At 38.8% G+C, this 22,311-nt stretch overlaps 1 protein-coding gene across 1 annotated transcript; it reads right to left on the bottom strand.

The window, feature by feature from the left end:
• Positions 1–14,282: 14,282 nt before the first annotated feature.
• On the bottom strand, positions 14,283–16,517 carry LOC149266880 (uncharacterized). Its single transcript, XM_089431158.1, has 2 exons — positions 15,258–16,517; positions 14,283–14,728 (listed from the first exon to the last, which is right to left on the bottom strand). The coding sequence occupies exon 1, from the start codon at positions 16,305–16,307 to the stop codon at positions 15,291–15,293; it is 1,017 nt and encodes a 338-aa protein (XP_089287284.1). The 5' UTR covers positions 16,308–16,517; the 3' UTR covers positions 14,283–14,728; positions 15,258–15,290.
• Between the last annotated feature and the right edge of the window lie 5,794 nt (positions 16,518–22,311).

Genomic DNA, 22,311 nt, shown 5'->3' with positions numbered 1-22,311 from the left:
GCATATATTGGCAATGAAAACAGTGAGGGTGACTCTAGCCAGTCGCTTCACCTCTGGGGCACCCGCCAACAATCCCATCCGCGACCACCCAAGCTGAACATGTACAAATTTGATGGCTCTCACCCGGCCGCATGGATAGCACAAATGGAGCAATATTTCAATCTAAATTACATCCTCGATAATGCGACTCAGCTTAGTGTGGGTATCATGTACTTGGACAATAAAAGATGGCAATGGTGGCAATGGCATCAACGTTGCTATGGAAGGCTCTTGACGTGAGAGACATTGAAAAAAGCTCTTATGGATCGCTTTGACCAGGTCCCTGACTTTTTGGGTCGTCTCACTCAACGCCGACAGACAGGAACAGTGAATGAATATATTGCAGCGTTTGAAGCCTTAGCTTTCCGCACTGGAGATCTACACGATGAGTTTTACGTTGAATGTTTTGTTAGTAGTCTCAAAGAAGCCATACAAGCCCACGTTCCACTGCACCACCCTAGCTCATGGTTGGATGCTTGCAGGATAACTCGTGAAATCGAACGTGCGTTAGTGGCCCAGTCCAATCACCCAAATTTCATCACCAAGGGTTGCCCCCCACAGTCTCAAAGCACTAACCAAACACTCAAGGTTCAAAAGGTGTCACCAGCGGAAATGGCAGAAAGAAGAAAGCAAGGCTTATGTTACTACTGTGATGAGAAATACTCCCCTAGGCATAAATGCAAGGAGCCCAAATTCTTTCAAATTGATGCTACTGATCACAGTCCATCGAAGGAAGCCCCACCACTTGAGGAACCAAAGGAGGAAGAAGAAGACAACCAACAGAACAATGTCCCTGAAGAACCAGTTATCTCGCTGCATGCTTTGGCAGGGATTTCTTCCCCTCAAACTCTCAAAATCAAAGGTGTTATTAAACATCGCCCAATAGTAGTCTTGATTGATAGTAGAAGTACACATAATTTTATCCATCAAAGAGTCGCGGAAGCAGTGCATTGTTTTGTCCGAGCAGTTTCTAAATTCCAGGTCCAAATTTCTGATGGGGGAACAATGAAATGTGAAAGCCCCTGTGAAAATGCCAAACTTAAAATGGGGGATTATCAGTTAAAGACCCACGTGTTTGCCATACACATGGGAGGGTGCGATATTGTCCTCGGCGTTGAATGGCTTCACACACTTGGCCCAATCACAATGGATTTCCAGGAGTTATATATGAGCTTTAAGCAGAACAACCACACACATACCTTCTGCGGACTCCAAGCGGGAGGTCCCTCTATCATCAGCTCACATCAGATGGAAAAATTGTTAAAAATGGGCCACCATGGAGTTATAGCTCAATTTAATGCCATCCAAGCCTTCGAAACCAATTATCTTCATATTCATTTTGAGATGCAACAGATCTTAAACAACCATCTGCCAGTATTTGACAAACCTCATGAGCTTCCACCCTGGAGAGGGGAACATGATCATAGCATTACTTTGGTCCCAGACGCTGAACCACCAAATGTGCGCCCATATAGATATCCATTTGCCCAAAAAAATGAAATAGAAAAAATAATCAAGAAACTCTTGGAGGCAGGGGTCATTCGTCCCAGCGTTAGTCCTTATTCATCGCCGGTGGCCATGGTGCTCAAGAAAGATGGGGAATGGCGTATGTGTCTAGAGTTCAGAGCCCTTAATAAGTTGACAGTGAAAGATAAATTTCCCATCCCGGTTGTCGATGATTTGCTGGATGAACTAAATGGGGCTCAATTCTTTACTAAGCTCGACCTTCGCTCAAGCTACCACCAAATTCGCATGAAAGAAGTAGACATTCCAAACACTGCTTTTCGAACTCATGAAGGCCATTATGAGTTCCTGGTCATACCATTCGATCTTTGTAATGCCCCATCCACTTTTCAGAGCCTTATGAACCACCTGCTCAAACCATATCTCAAAAAATTTGTCCTGGTTTTCTTTGATGACATCCTCATTTACAGTCGCACCTAGGCCGCACATCTTCAGCATGTAGATCTGCTCTTGCAACTGCTCCACAAGCATAAATTATTTGTCAAGATGTCCAAACGTTCTTTTGGCATGGAAGAAGTTGAGTATTTGGGCCACATTGTGGGGCGTGAAGGTGTCAGGGTGGACCCCAAAAAGATCCAGGCAATGCAAGAGTGGCCTCAACCTAAGACCTTGAAGAGCCTGAAAGGATTTTTGGGTCTCACAGGCTAATATCGCAAATTTGTCCACAATTATGGTCGCATTGCTAAGCCCCTCACTCAACTCCTCAAGAAAAATTCATTCCTCTGGAATGATGAAGCACAACAGGGCTTTACAGCTCTCAAACATGCCATGTGTTCCACTCCAGTCTTAGCACTACCCGACTTCACCAAATCTTTTGTGATAGAATGTGATGCTTCGGGTATGGGTATTGGGGCAGTCTTAATGCAGGAAGGTCGACCCTTGGCTTTCACGAGCCAACAACTAAGTGGGAAGAATCTGGGACAATCTACCTATGAGAAGGAAATGATGGCCATCTTACATGTAGTAAATACCTAGCGACCATACTGTTGACACCTAATCCGAAACGGATGAGGTGAAGCCGGACAGTCATCTAGAAGATGAACTGATCCGTTTCTTGTGTATATAAATAATAGTTATCTAATGTGAAATAATCAGTTCAGTATTGCACTCACAAATTGCTGGAGTTACCCTGGCCTGACATGGTATCAGAGCCCAGGTCCCAGTCCCTAAAATAGTGTAACTCCTCTGCTGCCTCATGAAACCTCTGCTCCCTGGCGCACCAGCCTGACATCCCTTATGACATCGCTGCATACGCTGCGTTGAGGACCGTTCAAAGAAGAGAAGGTGATGATGTTGTGACCTGCTTTTTTTGCAAGGTATTGAGACCTGCGTTTCATGTATTGAGGCCTGAATAGATGACTGCGTTTATGAATTAATGACTGCCGTTGTTAATGAAATCTGCGTATTGAAGACCTGGCCTGAAACATTGCATTCGCTGCCTTTAATGTTATGCCTTTAACGTTTTGAAGTCTGCGTTTATGGTTGAGTGTGTTTATGGTAGAAATCGTGTTTCAAATGGGGGTACCCTTTCCCAAGTGCTATGCCGAGGGTCGTTTTCATACATTCGTTGAACACAAAACTGTTTGAATGTTTTAAGGAGGATATGACAAGCGATATTGAAATTTATATTCTACGCCATTTTAACGCTGCCATCTCATTCAAATACACCATCAAATATCCATTGAAACGCATTGCCTCTCAACATTGAAGGCCGCCATCTCATCTGGTGCGCATCCAGGAAAGTGTGTTGTGTTATGAATTATGCGTTGAATGGGTCGTGCCCTGGTGCATTTAAACTGTTTGTGTTCGAATGGTATGGTGACTGCGTTTTTTTCGCTGCATGACATATGGTGACTGCCTTTTTGATAACTGAGGTATTCGCTGCATTCTGTTTGACTGCTCCACATATTTTTACCACAGTGCAAGGGTTCTCAAACCGTTGTGCAGTTCTGGCGCCCACGGGTTCTCAAAATTACGCTGGTGGCTGCGTATTGTTTGTAAAAAGAATGTTATTGATAGAGGTTGCGTATTGTTTGTAAAAAGAATGCTATTGATAGAGGCTGCTTATTGTTTGTTCAAAGCGGTGATATATATGTGCGCCCTTTCAAAACAGTGATATACATATATATAGCGCTCCTTTTTTAAAACAGTGATATACATTGATATATGTGAGAAGTGATTTGTATATGAGCCCCATTTTTATTGAACAGTGATATATGAACAGTTGTAAGCAGTGAGCGCCCTTTTTTCTGTTCAGCAGTCATATATGTAAGCATTCATATATATGTGAGCGCTATTTTTTTGTTGAAGATATTGATATATGTAAGCAGTGACCACCCTAGTTTTGTTGAACAATAATATATATATGAGCAGTGATATATATATATGGAGAATGCATAAGGCTATCATATAAGGATTTTTTTTCTCTCTCAACAGAAGTGTTTTTTGGCAGAGATATTTTTTTTACAGAATGCATTCAATCATTTCTATGGTCGGAATAGTTCTCACTGGCAAAGAGAACTATTCTGAATGGTCCCGGATGGTAAAACACACCCTTATCTACAATGCGCTGTGGAAAGGTGTGTGTGTCGGAGAAGAAGACAGAGACCTTGTGCAGCCCACATCAGACAAAGAACTCGCCATTTGGGAAAACAAGAACAGCAAAGCCTTTGCATTGATCGCAGCATCTGTCAATGAGGAAGTAAGTCGTCATATTTCCTGCTATTCCACTGCCTTTGAAGCTTTACAAAAGCTGAAAGAACTCTATGATACACATTCTGCACTTGAAGTTGTTCAGCTCATGATTAAACTCTTCACTCTTGAACTGAAAAATAATGATCCTCTTGCTCTTGCATCTGAAATAAAGTCTATAATGCATGATATAAAATCCACTAAAGTTGAGCTGGATATCTCTCTTATTGCCTTTCTCAAAGCACTCTATCCTACTTACTCCAATTATCTTGAGTCTTTACAAGCAAATGGAAACCTTAAAGATATAACCTTTGACTCTCTTGTGAAAAAGTTTGCTGAAAGAGAGAAAGCCTTTGGAAAGAAAACAGTCCCTGAATCTTCTGAAGAGACTGTTTGCCTTGCTCACAAAGAAAAGCATCCTGCTCAAGATTCTGCAAGAGGAAGAGGTGGACGAAGAGGAAGAGGAAGATACTTCAGAGGCAGGGGGGGCAGACATTCTCAAGCAGAAAAGGCAGATCTGCATTGCATTCGCTGCAAACGAAATGGATCACATGATGCTTCTACATGCAAGCTACCATGGGACAAGGTTGAGCAGAGAAGAAACCAGCAGAAAGGTAAAACTGATGACACAGACAAAGGTAAAGCACCTGAATCCGCTCACTATATTGAGGCACAATGTAATATTGGAGTAAATGAAGATTTGTTTAATGCTTCACTTGCTTCTTCGAAAAATGACTGGTTGCTTGATTCAGGAGCAACCTGTCATATGACTCATAGGAGAGATTTCTTTGAAGATTTCACTAACAATGTTGATGGAGCAGTATACTTTGCAGATCAGTCAAAAATCAAGCCATCAGGGCTTGGCACAATCAGGCTTAAACTGCCTGGTCTTCCAGACTTTCTTCTGGATCATGTTCTATATCTCCCACAGCTGAAGAGAAACTTGCTGTCCCTGGTCCACATCCGCCAGCAAGGTCACTCCATTCACATGTTTGATGGCAAGCTTGAGGTAAGAAAGGCATCTGACCACTCACTTGTCATGAGGGGTATAGAAGAAGAAAGACTCCTTAAACTGCAAGGAACCTCTGCTCATGCACAACATTTCTCATATATTTCTCATCATGAAGAAGGTGCACTTCCATCAAGTTTATTATGGCATGCTAGATTTGGACATTTAAACTATGATAGTCTCCGCTTGTTGAAGAAAAATGGTGTTGTTGGTTTGCCTACAATTCCTAGAAAACATAAACAATGTGATGCTTGCATTCTAGGAAAGCATAGCAAACAGTGTTTTCATGATTCACATTCAAGAGCACATAGGAAGCTTGAACTTATTCATTCAGATTTATGTGGTCCAATGCCTGTTCCTTCTGCAAATGGAAATAAATATATCATGACATTTATTGATGATTACACCAGAATGTGTTGGGTTTACTTATTGAAGAACAAATCTGATGCTTTTCAAACATTTAAGAATTTTCATAAGTGGATTGAAAATGATGCACAATCTCATATTGGGTCTATTCGCACTGATAATGGAAAAGAATATACATCAAATGAATTTGAACACTATCTTCGCCAACATGGGATTAAACATCAAACAACTGTGCCTTATAATCCTCAACAGAATGGTGTAGCTGAAAGAATGAACAGAACAATTTTGAATATGGTACGATCCATGCTTTTCTTCAAAAATGTAAAGACAATGTTTTGGGCTGATGCTGTTCTATGTGCTGCACATATAAAGAATAGATGTCCATCTAGTACTATAAGAAACAAGACTCCTTATGAATTGTGGTATGGACATGTTCCTTCGGTAAAACATCTCAGGATATTTGGTTCCACCTGTTATGCTTTAATACCAAAGGTACATAGAAACAAACTTGGTGCAAGAAGTCGTAAGTGTATCTTCCTGGGGTATTCAAACACATCTAAAGCATACCGCCTTTATGATGAAGTAAATAAAAAGTTTGTTTTATCTAGAGATGTCATTTTTCTTGAATCATCCAAATCTGACAGTGTTGTTGAGCGGCAACTTGATCGCTTGGATAGATTCACAAAACCAAAATCATTCCAAGAGTTTGATAATCAGATTCCACATCTTGAAGGGGGGATTCCTATACTAGATCAACATGTGGAATCTTCTTCTGAAGAACAATCTCCCCTGCATGACACTCCAACAACGGATGATGCTTTAAGTGATGTAATTGATAGAATTGGGAGACTCAATCTTGATTCAGACCCAACTCAATCAACAGAACAGCGTGGACCATCTCAGAAAGGTCCCCCAAAGTGGCTGACAAAGACACTTGAAAGTGTTCATCCTGATGAAATTGGAAAAACAGGAACCCGAAATTCAAATCGACAAGATGGAGGTGATGTAGATAACTCTAATTCACCTGTTGATATGGATGTTACTTATGATTGTGAATTGAACTTGTCTACAGATTTTGAACCAACTTCCTTCAAAGAAGCTGCTTCTTATGATGAATGGAAAGAAGCGATGCAGAAGGAGTATGATGCCCTCATAAAGAATGGCACTTGGAAGCTGGTTGATCCTCCATTTGGAACCAAACCAATTCGCTGCAAGTGGGTCTACAAGAACAAGTACAAAGTTGATGGCTCACTTGACAAGCACAAAGCTAGGCTTGTGGCAAAAGGTTTTGCACAGAAAGAAGGGGTCGATTACGAGGAAACTTTTGCTCCCACAGCAAAATGGGCCACCATCCAGACACTCTTTGCACTAGCTGCTCAGAACGGTTGGAAAGTCCATCAAATGGATGTAAAAACTGCATTCTTGAATGGAGATCTAAAAGAGAATGTTTTTATGTCCCAGCCTGAAGGATTTGCTGTGAAAGGACATGAACACAAAGTATGCAAACTTGTGAAGTCCTTGTATGGCCTCAAACAAGCACCACGACCCTGGTATGAAAAACTAACTGAGCATCTTCTGAAACTCAACTTCAAACATTTTGATCTTGATGATGCAACTTTATTTGTCAAGAAAGTTGGCAAAACAGTTGTATATCTTGTGGTATATGTAGATGATCTTTTAATGACAGGGAACAATGAAAGTTATATTGCATCCATAAAGAAAGAATTAGGAAAATTTTTTGAAATGACTGATTTGGGATAACCCAACATCCAAAGTCCATATTTCTTTCTCAAAAGAAATACATTGGAGATTTGTTATACAGATTTGGCATGACAGAGTGCAATCCCCTTTCTACTCCAATGGAACAAAACTTGAAGCTCACATCTACTGAAGGAAAGGAATTTGAGGATGCAACAAGGTATAGACAGCTTGTAGGAAGTCTCATCTACCTCACTACTACCAGACCAGACATTTCATTTGCTGTTGGAATCCTCTCCAGGTTTATGCAAAAGCCTTGTGAGAGACATTGGTCTGCTGCAAAAAGAGTTCTAAGGTACTTGAAGGGAACTCAAAACCTTGGAATCAAGTATTCACAGGTGGACGACTTCAACTTGATTGGATACTCTGATTCAGACTTCGATGGAGACAAAGAAACTGGGGTATCTACTTCAGGATATGCTATGAGTCTTGGATCGGGAGCTGTCTCCTAGAGATCACGCAAACAATCAGTACCAGCAGATTCCACAACAGAAGCAGAATACGTGGCAGCAGCTGAAGCAACGAAAGAAATTGTGTGGCTCAGGAAAATTCTTGAAGATTTGCAAGTAAAACAAATACAATCTACTCCACTCATGATTGATAACACATCTGCAATAAAGTTGGCCAAGAATCCAAAGTTCCATGATCGTACTAAGCACATCAATACTAAATATCATCTGATCAGACATCATGTTGAGGCCAAAACAATCCATCTCCGTCATTGTTCCACAAACGAACAAATTGCAGACATCTTCACCAAAGCGCTTGGAAGAGAAAAGCTTGAAAGATTCAGAACGATGCTTGGACTCACCAACATCCCTTCAGATTAAGGGGGGGAATGTTGACACCTAATCCGAAACGGATGAGGTGAAGCCGGACAGTCATCTAGAAGATGAACTGATCCGTTTCTTGTGTATATAAATAATAGTTATCTAATGTGAAATAATCAATTCAGTATTGCACTCATAAATTGTTGGAGTTACCCTGGCCTGACACATACTTATTGGGGCACCGTTTCCAAATCCGCACAGACCATCAAAGCATTAAATATTTTTTGGAGCAATGCCTATCCTCACCACAACAAAATAAATGGCTCGCCAAAACGCTGGGATATGATTATGAGATAATTTACAAGAAATGGCGCGAAATTATTGTAGCAGATGCGTTATCCCTCCAATTTGAGGAGGAAAGTACCCTACTCGCAATTTCTCTTCCCATTGTAGAATGGATTGAAGAGGTTCACAAGGAATGGTTTTTACATCCCTAGCTCTTCCAACTCATTAATCAATTGCAGGCGGATCCAAATTCCACAGCGGGCTACTCATGGCAGGATGAGATTCTTCGCTACAAGAACAAAGTCGTAATATCACCAACATCCACCCTCAAAAGCCGCATTTTGGCGAAGTTGCACTCATCGCCCACTGCAGGACATTCAGGCTTTCAAAAGACGTATGCTCGCACTTGAAGATCTTTTTTTTGGACAAGCATGAAAAAGGACATTCTTACTTTTGTAGCTGAATGTGACATTTGTCAGCGCCACAAAGGAGAAACAGTGAAATCCCCAGGCACATTACAACCATTGCCCATCTCGGCCTCAATCTGGACGGAGGCTTCTATGGATTTCATTACGGGCTTGCAAAGTCAAGAAACAAGTCAGTCATCATGGTGGTTGTGGACAGATTTTCTAAGTATGCTCATTTTTGCGCCTTACCCCACTCTTTTACACCGACTTTGGTCGCTCAATCTTTTATGGATCAGATCTTCAAATTGCATGGCATGCCCATTTCCATTGTGTCTGATCGTGACCCGGTCTTCATCATAACTTTTGGCAGGAACTCTTCCGACTACAAGGTACCCAACTACAACTCAATACTTCCTATCATCCATAAACTGATGGTCAAACTGAAGCAGTGAACAAATGTCTGGAAACATACCTTAGGTGTTTTACTTTAGAAAAGCAACATCTCTGGGTACAGTGGTTACCTCTAGCTGAATGGTGGTATAACACCATCATGCCACCACCAAAATGACTCCATATGACGCAGTTTATGGTCAACTTCCTCCTTCCCCTACTTCTTATATCAAGGGATGCTCAAAGGTACAAGCAGTGTATCAACTCCTATAGAACCGCACAACCATGCTGGCCGACCTTAGAGAGAATCTTCATCAAGCTCAAAACCGCATGAAGCAACAGGTAGATCAACATCGCTCAGAATGCCAATTTCAAGAAGGAGATCAAATATTTTTAAGGCTGCAACCATATAAGCAAACATCACTCAAAGACAAGGGTTGTGAGAAACTATCTTCAAAATTCTACGGACTGTATCAAGTACTTCAGCGCATTGGAGAAGTTGCCTACAAGCTAGCTTTGCCACCCACTGCAAAAATCCATCCAATTTTTCATGTCTCGTGCCTCAAGAAAGTGATTGGGAACAATTGCAAAATTCAAACTAGTCTACCTGAATTGGATGAAAAAGAGTAAATTTGGCTTCAAACTAGTCTACAGGCGAAAGGCAACTGCGTCGCCACATGATCAAGGAAGTCCTCATCGAGTGGAAAGACACCTCTCCTCTCTGAAAGATGCAACCTGGGAACCAACCACTATTTTTCAGCAGTTTCTGCAACTTCAACCTTGATGACAAGGCCATTCTTATGGGGGAGGGCATGTTAGGGTACCACCCTAACCCCCCTATTTATGTAATAGGATCGAGTCATAGTTATAGTTAAGTAAAGAGTCAATAAAGCCCATACTAATAATTGTAAGTGGTTAACCCGCCTTTAATGAAGGGACCACAATTAGTTGCAAATTGGTCATGATATTAGATAGATGGTATTAATAAGAACCATGGTATTGCATGTATGAATTCTATATAAAGGATAGAGACTCCCCTCGAGGAGCATCATGTCTTATTTTGTAACCGAGCCCTGCTCTATTGGAAGTTGCCCCCTTGAAAAGGCAAGTGAACATTGCTTTCTAAATAATAAAATACTTCTTGTTATTTCTCATTATTCTATGTTCTGGATATATTTCTTCGCATATTTGGTATTTTGATGTCGTCTTGCAAATTAAGAGCATAACATTTATGAACTTCAATTTTAAAACTTTGCACCCCCCGCTTAAAAGAAGAGAGCATTGACCAACCAACCTACAATGGTATGATCCCAGATCTCGCTGGTGAGCTTCAAGATAATACATTCTTTGAATTAAACATTCAACATTTCCATAGCTGCATAAATAAACCTTATAATCACCCTACCTTCATACAGTATTCAACATTGTGTAGCACTCATAAGCCTCACGATCCACTGCTTTTAAAGAATTCGCCCATTCAAAATTAAGTGAGCATTCAATGTTTCATCCAAAGCAAAAACTTGAAGAATGTTTAATCCAAGCCACACCAGAGGATGACTTGCAGTAAGAATTCCACATTTAAAAAATGGCAGTGTTTTCGTTTTCCTTGTAAATGGGACTAAAATTAGAATTACATGAAAGAGATTTTCCCAAGTCCCAACTCTGGAAACAGTTTAGTATGTTATGTAGAACTGCAAAGTTACCAGAGCTTTTAGGGTATAGACAGCTGCCGTGTATGGTATTCCCATTGCTGCCCCTTACCGTTTGGGAAAGAGTTCTTTTTGGATACAAAATGAATGATATCCAACAAGCAGGCAAAAGTGTGTGGTACATCTCATGTTGATAGGCATCTGTCTGATGGTAGAAATTTCAATTCCGCGGCTCTTAGCCGGGACTGACATTTTTAGAACATGTAGATAATCTTAAAATTGAAGTCGAAACAGCCCTTCAAACTTTTCGTTGCTTCTAAAACGAGGGGGGTTTCGTTGCTTCTAAAACGAGGGGGGGCTATCACGTGTGGTCACCGCCCTTCATGATCTATAATTATTTTGTGACTCTTCTTATAACAGCTAGGAAGCACTCCCATGCCCCAATTCAGAAAGGAACTTACTAATACACCCATCGGTAAAAAGTTTGGACCTTTTAGTGATTCAGGATTGGAAAAGAGTGCAGACCTTTTTGAGATTCATGATTGGAAAAAAATCTGGACCTTTTTGAGATTCATGATTGGGACACTTGCAAAGGCCATGCTATTTTTCTATCATCCTTATCAGTTTAGTGTCAGGCCATCTGCCCAATAGCCATTGAATATTTATGTCCAGCACAATCTATGATTCTCATATCTGGGGAGAAATGTTGCCAAAATAATCCTTTTTGTGAAAGACATTTATCTACGAGAATTTACATAAACGCATTTATCTACGAGAATTTATGCACTGTTAGCAATATCATAGCCACAACGTGTAGCTGCGTTAATCGGTATTCCGTAGGGAAATGTCCTCTGCAGTTCCTGCAACCCTCCATCCCCAGGAGGGGAAACGTCTGAAATGTCTCAAGGTGTCGATGTAGGAGATCGATAGTTTGCCATACCCGAGATGTCCCAAGACTTTCCGAGGTGCTTGTGGGATATACCATGCTATCCTCGCTGGAAATGGGCCACCTTTTATCCCATCTGCCTTTCTTCTCCGTCCTGGAAAATACCAATCGCCATGCAATTTCAACAACTTCCATAATATGTTAGGATGGCAAATTTTTGTTTTCAATTTGGAAAAATTGTCCACGAAAAGGTCCAAAACTTCAATAATTCCAGAGAAATCAATTTCTGAAAGCCTGGTGTAAACTTCAAACACTGCGTTGTATAAATACAACAGAAGAGGCTTCCATTTTGCACATCAATTAAAACTCAAGTATATAAGCTGCCTCACATTTTCCAGAACTCAAACCTCGGCAAACCATAAGATTTAACAAGATGGTCATCCAGTTCAATTATTTCAGTTATAAGACACCAATTCTGTTAGAAATATGCAGACCAGGATGGAACAAGTAATTGAACCCCAAGAAAATCAATGTCCAAGCCTCACATTTTGCAGATCAATTAAAGTATTAGTAGTTTTTTTTTTTTTTTTTGCGATCTCTCGAGCCATTCTAAAACTCCCCAATCTCCAGATGTCAGCAAAACATAGAAATAATAAATGGATATCTAGTTCAATAACTACAGTTTTGGACAAACATCCTGTTTGAAAAACTGCACAAAGGCAAAACGTAGAAATTAACAAAATGGATATCCAGTTCAATAATTTCAATTATTCGCCATACAATAGCAATTTTATAGAACTTTGACAAAAAATATATATATGAACTCGACTATGAATACTGTCAGGTGCTGAAAATCAAGTACACCAAAGAATAATTGTAATAAAACTAATTTATCCATCACCATGGAACAAGGTCCAGATATACCCAAAAGGCAGAAGCTCTGCCTCTAATAACAGTAAACATCTGCTTCTAATAAGCCTATATGCAGGAATTAAACTTTTCTGCAACATGACCGTGTTGAAATACATAACATTGATGTGCTGCTTCCTTTTCTAATCTTAAAATAACAGTTTAATCAAGCTTGTACATTATTGAATTATTCCTAAAAATGGAAAATTTATTGCAGAACCAAAGGAACATACAAAAAGCTAGGACAACAATCTCATTGGAACATACAAAAGCTAGGACAACAATCTCATTGTTTAAATAAAGCTTACCAAAAACCATTGTGAGCAGAAACTTGATACACAACCAAAAAAAGCCCTTTTTATTCCTAAAATAACAGTTTAGGAAACTTGTACAATATTCCTAAAATGGGAAATATCTTGCAGAACATACAAAGGTCAAGACAACAATCTCATTATTTAGATAAAGCTTCCCAAAAATCATTGTGCGAAGAAACTTGATACCCAACCAAAAGAACCCAAAATAAAGAGCAAATTTAAAGGACACTTTCCATTTTCAGTAAAAAGCCAACTACTGTTATTCCAAATGCCTTTTGATGTGAAGTTACCATCCAAAAATAATGCAAGCTGCGTAAAACATAAGGAGATCCTCAATTTCCTAGTTTTCATTGCTATTATGAAAGCACGCAGACTCTCTCAATTTCCAATTTTTTTATTAAAGATTCTGCTTCCAGACATAATAGGAGATTTCAACTGAAGGCGGCCTTTCTGTCCAAAGCTTCGACGAGGAATTTGATTAGGCCAATTTCTCCTAGACTTGGATTCACAGAAATCCTAACATGTTAAAAGAAGGGACATTCCAACTACAAATCACATTTATCCATTTAAACTACAAATACAAACTAGCATAGGCATTTGTAAATACAAGCTGCAAAAGACTAGGTTAGGGACTTTATAATGCAGGAGTGACATTTTAGAGAAGGAAAGAACGGTTTCCAAACATTTTGTGTAATTTGTATATCGTCTCCTATTAATGTTGATGCATATACTTTAATAATTTTTTCTAGATTGAATCTGTGCCAAATTGTAAAGACTTCGAATCATATATGGCAACAATGCTTACAGTTTACGGGCCTCTGATTAGATGTTACTTTCTTTGAAGCCCATGAGCAAATGATAGATTTTAGTAACACAAACTTGTCTTATAGAACTAGAACTAAAGTTAATACCAGTAACATCTAAAACAGATCAATGACCACAGCTGCTGCCAAAAAGATGCATGTCAAACATTATAACTTATTTTTCTCAAAGAATACATTACAATTTACAGTACATATCTGCAAAAGCATATAAAAAGCACTGAATCTATTAAATGGCAACTATGCTAACAGCTTACAGGTCCCTATTTAATTATTACATTTTCTAAAGCCCATGAACAAATGAAAGATTCAATTGACACAAACTTTACTTGATAGAACTAAAGTTAATACCAGTAGCCATCTAAACCATATCAATGACAAACTTTACTTGATAGAACTAAAGTTAATACCAGTAGCCATCTAAACCATATCAATGACTACAGGTTTCACCAAAAAGAAGCATATGAATTTTATAACTTCTTTTTCTCAAAGAATAAATTACAGTGTACTTATCTGAAAATCCAAATAAAAACCAGCTAATCTACACTTGGCAAAAAGAATCAGTTCTGCACAATTATCTCCATGTTCGAAATGTCATCTTACAGGGCTTAATGCTCTGTGTAAAGAAGAGGATTTGATCTCAGCTTGCGCCCCTCAGTGGCCTCATCTCCATCAGACTTTTGTTATCTTTTCCCTCGGCATTTTACAGAGGAAAAACCTGCTTCATATTCCAAGATGTGCTTACATGTTTACACGGGTGGCCACACTTTAGCCATGATCCATGGGCGTTTAGCGATGGCCTTAAATTGGGGTTTTCAGGTACCACGCAACGATTGAACCTTTTGAGGTCATTCTACAGCCCGGGCCACCATTGAAATTGGTACCTCGAAGGATTTAACATATTTTCACCCTGCATAATTCACACAATAACACAACACTGAGGCTGATACTTCAAGGAATTCAATATCTTATCATTTAGACTATCAAGGCTAATAAAATTGCCCATAGTTCTTCAGAGTGAGACTGCATCCAACTATCTTCATGGGTTTTACCCAAACGTTGGAAACTCAAAAAATTGAAGCAGTCTCACCCCACAAGTCTATGGACAGATTGATATCTTTCATCCCAACAGGTTTTATTAAGACGAAAACATTGATACTTCAAGGCATTTAATATCTTAACAATTTAGTCTTTTGCAGCTAATGAAATTGCCAGTGTCCATAGTTTTTAAAGTGAGACTGGACCAAATTTTTCATCCAAAATGTAGGGTACTCAACAATAAGAAGCAGTCTCACTCCAAAAACACAAACATGCACAATTTGATATCTCTCAAAACAGAAATAACTTAATTAACATGAAAACATAAAATTGAGATTGATTGCTCTAGGAATTGCTATATCTCTGAGAAAAAACCTAATACATAATATTGAGATTGGTACCTCGAGGTATTTGATTTGTCTAGATTATTATAATTACAAACGGCGATCTCTCTCTGAGAACGAAAAATCCCCCATTGACGAATCTCGCCACCTAGGGCTAACCGCAGGAAACCGCCCGGCAGGAGATAAAGGGGGGAAAGTGAGGCCAGGAGACGGAGGCAAGAACGGTGCTCCGCCGGGGAAGCCAAACTGTCCTGATGGAGAATGAGAAAAGAAATTCATCGAATTGGGCGAAGGCAGCGGCATGTATGACCCCGGCGAGGGTAGCGGCGGGAAGGAGCCAGGAGACGGAAGCGGGAAGGAACCAGGAGACGGAAGCGGGGTAAATGAACCAGGCGAAGGGAGCGGCGTGAACGAACCGGGCGAGGGGAGCGGCGAGGGAAGAAGGAACTGCCCGGTCGGGGAAGGGAAAACAGGCGGCGGACGCGGAGAAGGGTAGGGCAGAGGCGGGCGTTGTGAACCGCCAGGTGATCCGGCTACCGGAGGCGGGCGAGGAAAGGGATTGGGAGTGGTCTGTTGAAGATATCGCATATAGAGGGACACGGGCGATTCCATGGCGCCGTTGGCCCAGACGTCGCCCGGTGTGAGCGGCGGCAGGGGGGGAAAGTATGGCGAATTCATGAGCGCCGGCCCTGGTCCCCCTGCTGCTGCTGCTGCTCCGCCTCTGTGGAACGGCGGCGGGTTGAGGCCATCCAAAGGCGGAGGGCGAATTTTCTGCAGGCGGGAATTGGGAGGCTTGGGGGCGACGGCCGAGGGCGGAGGCGGTGGTGGAGGCGGAGGAGGGGGCTGGTAGGGCTCCGGCAGCGGCGAGCCAGTAAGCCGCTGCACCACGTCCCGGAAGTCTTTCTTATTGATGTTATAGACAGGAGGAGGCGGAGGTTGCTTGCCCGCTTGTTGTTGCTGCTGCTGAATAACGCCGCTACTGCTCCGCTTGAGGGGTTTTCCGATCTTGCTGCTCTGCCTGTTGATACCGAGATTGTGAGAGTTTTTGCTACTGTTGTTACTGTTGGGCCTTGCGCCACCGCTGCTGCTGCTTACGTTTCCTTCCATTTTGTGTCACTCCTTCCCTGCCATTCGAAAATCTTGCAGGTAGTTGGGCGCCACAGGGCTTAAGAAGCTGCTGCCGCTCATGGTTTCGGTAGGGAAGAATCTTGAAGGGGGCGGCTCTGCTCCCAAGAGTTGACTTTGGCCACATGAACTGTAATGAGGTGGGGAGGGTGGTGGTCACAGGTTTTATTATTAGTTTAAATTGGTTTTTTCATATTGAGTTTAAATGCAAAAGAAATTGGTCCATTTTAGGGCGGAGGAGCCACCAATTGCGGGGGCGCTTGATGACGTTATGTCCACACTTGGTTTGTGTAAGAATTAAGGCTCACACCCACCACCACTTGGTTTGTGAACTTCGCCTTTTCTATGTTGAATTTCGTGACATAAGATGTCAAAGTTCTCAACAATCCGGAATTTCGATTTATTTTAAATGTTCGTTGCAATTTTGATCCCTTTTCAAATGTTTGAAGTCATTTAAAATTGGACAGGTTTATTTTAAGGATGATGTATATAAATGTTTGAATTCATTTAAAAATAGATATATTTTTAAGGATGATGTATAAAATTTGGAACATCATAGAATTTTAATGATATGTATTAAAGTTGTTGTATTTATGGTTAGTAATGAGATTTTACGGTTATAGGTTTGTGTTATTTATTTTTATTTTTTTAAGGTAGGAAAATATATTTTTTAACATTAAACTATAATGTGTATTTTCATATGATCATGGAGTTTAATGTCCATCATTAATGTGCATCTTGACACTGTCATATGGTTTAGGGACCATTGCTTCTCAATTGGGGTGTAGGGTATAACAAAGCTTTTGAAACTTTTTTTTTTATTGTTTAAGGGGGGTGATTATGAACTTATTGGTTAAATTTAATATTTTATAATTTATTTTTGTCGATTAAATAATTTTAAATATTTACTTATTAATATTAGTTTAATTATGGGTTATTGATTGTTTAGAAAAAATAATTATTTTTTCATTTTAAAAGAGGTTTGGAACAATTGAGGTGTAAGGCAATGAAAAAGTTTTTGAAATATTTTTTTTTATTATTTAGGGGTGATTTAGAAATTATTGGTTTATTTTTATTGATTAGATTATTTTATGAATTTTTAAATATTATTTTATTAAAATTAGTTTAAATTTAGTTTAATTATAGATTAAGAGTGTTTAAAAAAATCAAATCTCTTTTTACTTTAAAAGAGGTTTGCATTTCAAGAAAATGGGCAGTTAAAGATTAATCTAGATTGGTTTAATTATTAATTATAATTATAATCATTATTTTTTAAATATATTAACTATAATAATTATTATTATTTTTAAAAGTAATTTGAGCGAGTCAAAATATTTTATTGATAATTATAATTTTTTATTTTTTATTTTATTTTTATTTTTATGTAATTTGACTTAGTCAAAATGTTTAGTAAGATACAACATTACAACATCTCTATCATATTGGATTGGAGAGCATTTATATTACACCTACCCATACTAAATTGGAGAGTAGTGATATCACTTTAAGTTTGTTGATTTTTCAAATAAGTTTTCATGATAAATTTCTTAATTTTCTTATTTCTTTAAGTCTATATTCTAATTAATAATAATAATAAGTTTACACTTTAAAATTATAAATTTATGTTATTTGAAATATTTATTTATTTATTTTTAAATATAGCATATGTAATATTGTTAGATCTAACACTTTTGTGATCCATAATGTAGACATAAGTCCTTTGGATTAATCACATTGTTAGGATTTGGTCGATGTTTCGAACCAATTAATGTGGTTCATCCTCAGGACAAGGTTGGAAATCAATCAATCTAAAGGAATAAATAGCATGAATGCATCATGGTCATAGGGTTTAAAAACCATCACTAACTTCCATCTTCGCCCCCAAGGGATAGCTCACTTAGTCAAGTTCATTTTGCTAAATACCTTGTATATCGAAAGGTCACGGGGTCAAATCTCCTCGATGTCCTTGGAGTTAGGCCTTGCTAATTTGGATGGCGTGTAGATCCCTTCAAGTTGATCTACCTAGATTTTCCTATAAATGTAGCACCCTTAAAAAAAAACTTACATCTTCACTGTGGCATAGAGTTGTCATAGGGTTTAGGGGCCATTGCTTCTCAATTAGGTAATAGGGCACTAACAAAGTTCTTGAGACAATTTGTTTTTATCATTTATGGTTTTGAAAGAATGTGACACAATTGGGTTATCGATGTGAAATTATGGTTTTATGTTTAATATTTTTATCATTCAAGTTAGTATATTAAGATTAAATGATGTGATGAATTTCTAAATATAGTTTTATTAATAAAATGAGAAAGTGGTATTACTTTAAATTGGTTTTTAATAAAAAAAATTATGGTACTTTTTTTAATTTTCTTAGTTAAATTATGTGTATTTTTATTAATAATGAAATTTTATATAAATTAAATTATTAATATAAACATTAATGATAAGTATCAAAATACTTACTCCATGACATATCTCACATTGCCCATATTAAAAATATTATAAAATTTAATTCAGTTGACTAAATGATAAGTGAGCTCTTTCATGGAAATTCTTAACTTCTAAATAGCTTTGGTTACAATATCATGAGTGAGTACCATGGTTTATCAATATTACATGCCCAATATGACACATATTGATATGACATTTTTCTTAATTAATTAATTAGAGATAAATTTATTAGAAGAGCATAACTAACTTGGAGATAAATATTAATCCTTGATATGTGAATACTACTATGAGTATTCAGCGATATTCCATGGAGATTAAATCTCTACCATCCACTAAATAATTATCGATAATTAAATTAAAATTCTTGAAGGTCTATTTTGAAATAAAAATGTCTATAAACATAATTAATCTTTACACTAAAGTGTAATGTGTATTCCTATATGATCATGGGGTTTAAGGACCATTATTAATGTGCATCTTGAGAGTGTCATGGGGTTTAGGGATCATTGCTTCTTAATTGGGGTGTAGGGGATCAACAAAGGTTATTAGAGAAATGTTTTTTTTTGAATGGATGGTTTTGGACCCATGGTATTATATTTAATATTTTATAATGTAAGTTAGTAGATTAAAATTAAACATGGTTATGAATTCTTAAATATTGTTTTATTAATAAAATGAGAAAGTGGTATCACTTCAAGTTTGTTGGTTTTTCCAAATAAGGTTTTCATGGTAAATTTCTTAATTTTCTTAGAGATAAAGGTTCTATAAGGTAAATTTCTTATGCATTGTGTACATGATATTATTCTTTTTATTTTTGTAAGAGTTTGTTAACGATATCAAACTACTATATCCTTCGACCAAATGGGTTGTATCCAATGGTGGAAAGAAAAGTGTTATTCATTGTTCAACAAGGTTCAATTTCCATGAGGGCATGGTTTGAAGACATGGGGCACCTTGAGATAGTGGTCAAACATGTGGTTTCAATAGGAGAGATAATAATAATAATAATTTATTTTTAAGCTCATGGCTAAGCCAGACACTAAATTGGTGTATGAGACCCCCTTATTTGTGGAACAAGGGACCCACCTTCGCACAACGATTTGACTGATAAAGTCTATGGAAGTGTACATACTCTACCCAACTCTAGTTTTGAACTTGTGACCTCTTACAAGTAAGCAAGTATTCTTCACCATTAGGCCCACTCAAGTTGCACCATTAGGCCCACTATATTAAATGGTCCCATGACCCATGCATACATAAGTGGATCAAATCCCACCTCCATGTCCTTCAATTTTTAAATGGGGATACCTTGAGGTAGCAGTTGAATGTGTGGTTACACCTAGAGAGGTTGTATTAATGATCCCCTAAACCACAAACATAGGTACATCAAATCTCACCCCCATGTCCTCCTTTTATAAGTTGTTGGCACTAGCGTAAGCGTTATAGTGATAGATGGATTTGAACCTAGGCCTCGTCTAAGTAACCCCGATCAGTTATTGATTTATTTTCTTACATAGATTTATCAACAACTATTTCTTACATTTTTTAGCAGCTTTGTCAAAGTTTGGCATGATAAATGCATTATGTTTTGATTAACCTAGCGACAATGCACCCTTTTAAGGTCACAAATTGATTCATCAATGCTCAAAACCCATAGAATCTAGGGAATTGTGACCAAAGCACCTTTATAGGATGGAACAATGATCAATGTGATGCAGGAAAGTGTTCCCTCTACGGACAGAGGCAACCCCTCTAGCCCTAGAGTGGGTCTAGTCACAAACAATGACAGATCAACAATAGCTTTCCTTAAACAGTCATAGTTGGAGGCCTACCTCAACCGGTGGTCGATGGAGTTCCGTTGTGCTACTCCAGCTTCTGCTTCCTTCTCCAAATGAGTGAACAACCTGAAACAATGCAAAGGAAATACAACAAAGCACGTAACCGGAAAACAACAATAATCTGTTTACTCACAAAGTCAAGAAATCATGAGCTATCAAGTAAATTACATACAAGACATAGGAAAACATCATTGATTGTATTAATAATGAAATAAGAGCAAGCTTACAACCAAAGTCTTGACGTCGCAAGCCTTCTCAGAGGGATCCAGCCAGCATGTTCCTCAAGCATTCACTCTTTGAAGATGGATCTCCCAACATACAAGTCTTTCTCACTCATAAGTTTTACACAAAGTTAAGGGCACTTCACTACCTTCCACAAACTATCAACAATCCCACACTTGTCACACTCACACCAGCTATCTAGAAAACTCACAAACACTAACAGCGCTGCTCAATCCAAGAATTTACCAACTAGCCAACTATCCAACTAGCAGAGCATAGCAATGGTGAGAGTTTAAATAGGAGAAGGAGTCTCCATGAAAGGTGGAAGAGAGAACTTATCTCCAAGGAAGGTAGCACAATTGATGGAACTGCCATGCCAGAGAAGGAAGGGCGACAAAAACTATGCCAACAACCAGGTTTAGAGTCATCCAGAAGGCTGACTGTTGGAACAAATTCACCCAATTTAGATCATCGTGGGTGTATAACTGAGCTTTAGCGCTGACATTGTTAGTGAGCAATGTAGCTAGTCAGATCATCGCTAAAGATAATAAGTAACCTCGCGTTGGAGCATGAAATCGGACCATCGCGGGAATCAGATGTACTTCCGCGCTGGCAGCGTGGCTGGACTGTTTATGAGCGCCCTTCAGTGCGTATATTAAGTCCACAGTCGCGATGAGGCAGATAACTTAGGAAAAGTGGGTCAATTGGCAGCACAAGAGAGCATTTGTTAAATATGAGCATGTTTGACTTAGACACATGACACAGTAGAAGGACTGGGGTAAACGCAGTGACAAATTACTGTGTAACAGATGCCCCCTAAAGTATGAAGCCCGAGAGAATGGAAGGGTTGAAATGCTTTACGAAACTGACTGAGCTGGAACACCATCTGGAAGAACCTACACACAAGTACAACTGATATCTCTGATAGTGAAATACATGTAGTCTAGGCATGGGCGCAACCATCCAAAAGACATACGAACTAGGTCTGTGGTATGGACGTAGCCATCTAGCTAATAAGACCATGATAATGATAAAGGTATGGTCGCAGCCATCCATGAAGACTCAGGTATGGTTGTAGCCATCCATCAATGAGTCATGTAATCATGAACCAATCCACGCAGCCCGAACATGTGTAATATGAGTTCGGGGTCTTAAACCCAACCGATCGTAGTACAAATTCCAACATGAAAATATGTAGAAATTTTGAATAATATAACACTTATTCACAGAGATTATCCTGATTATACACTTTTTGCAGAATGCATGCATAATACATAACCTCCTCTAGGTTGATCATCAATTTTACGGAATTAAAAATAATGAAACATCAATCGCATGCGCACATTAACACAATATGTACCAGGGAAAGCATACAGCTGAAAACCCCCAACTATCTGTATATTATAATGATAGAGAACATGTAACAATACATAGTACAATACTCCTCACAAGTACTCAGTACTATCTCCACC

Source organism: Pinus tabuliformis, chromosome 6 (genome assembly GCF_031772625.1).
Source record: "Pinus tabuliformis cultivar Carrire ecotype Pingquan chromosome 6, CPIR1, whole genome shotgun sequence".
Lineage (NCBI taxonomy): Eukaryota > Viridiplantae > Streptophyta > Pinopsida > Pinales > Pinaceae > Pinus > Pinus tabuliformis.
The sequence above is the reverse complement of the archived record's forward strand: the minus strand, read 5'-3'. Positions and strand labels throughout refer to the sequence as shown.

Excerpts from the sequence above, each read along its gene's own strand:
- LOC149266880 (XM_089431158.1), bottom strand. The coding sequence starts at position 16,307 with ATGGAAGGAAACGTAAGCAGCAGCAGCGGTGGCGCAAGGCCCAACAGT.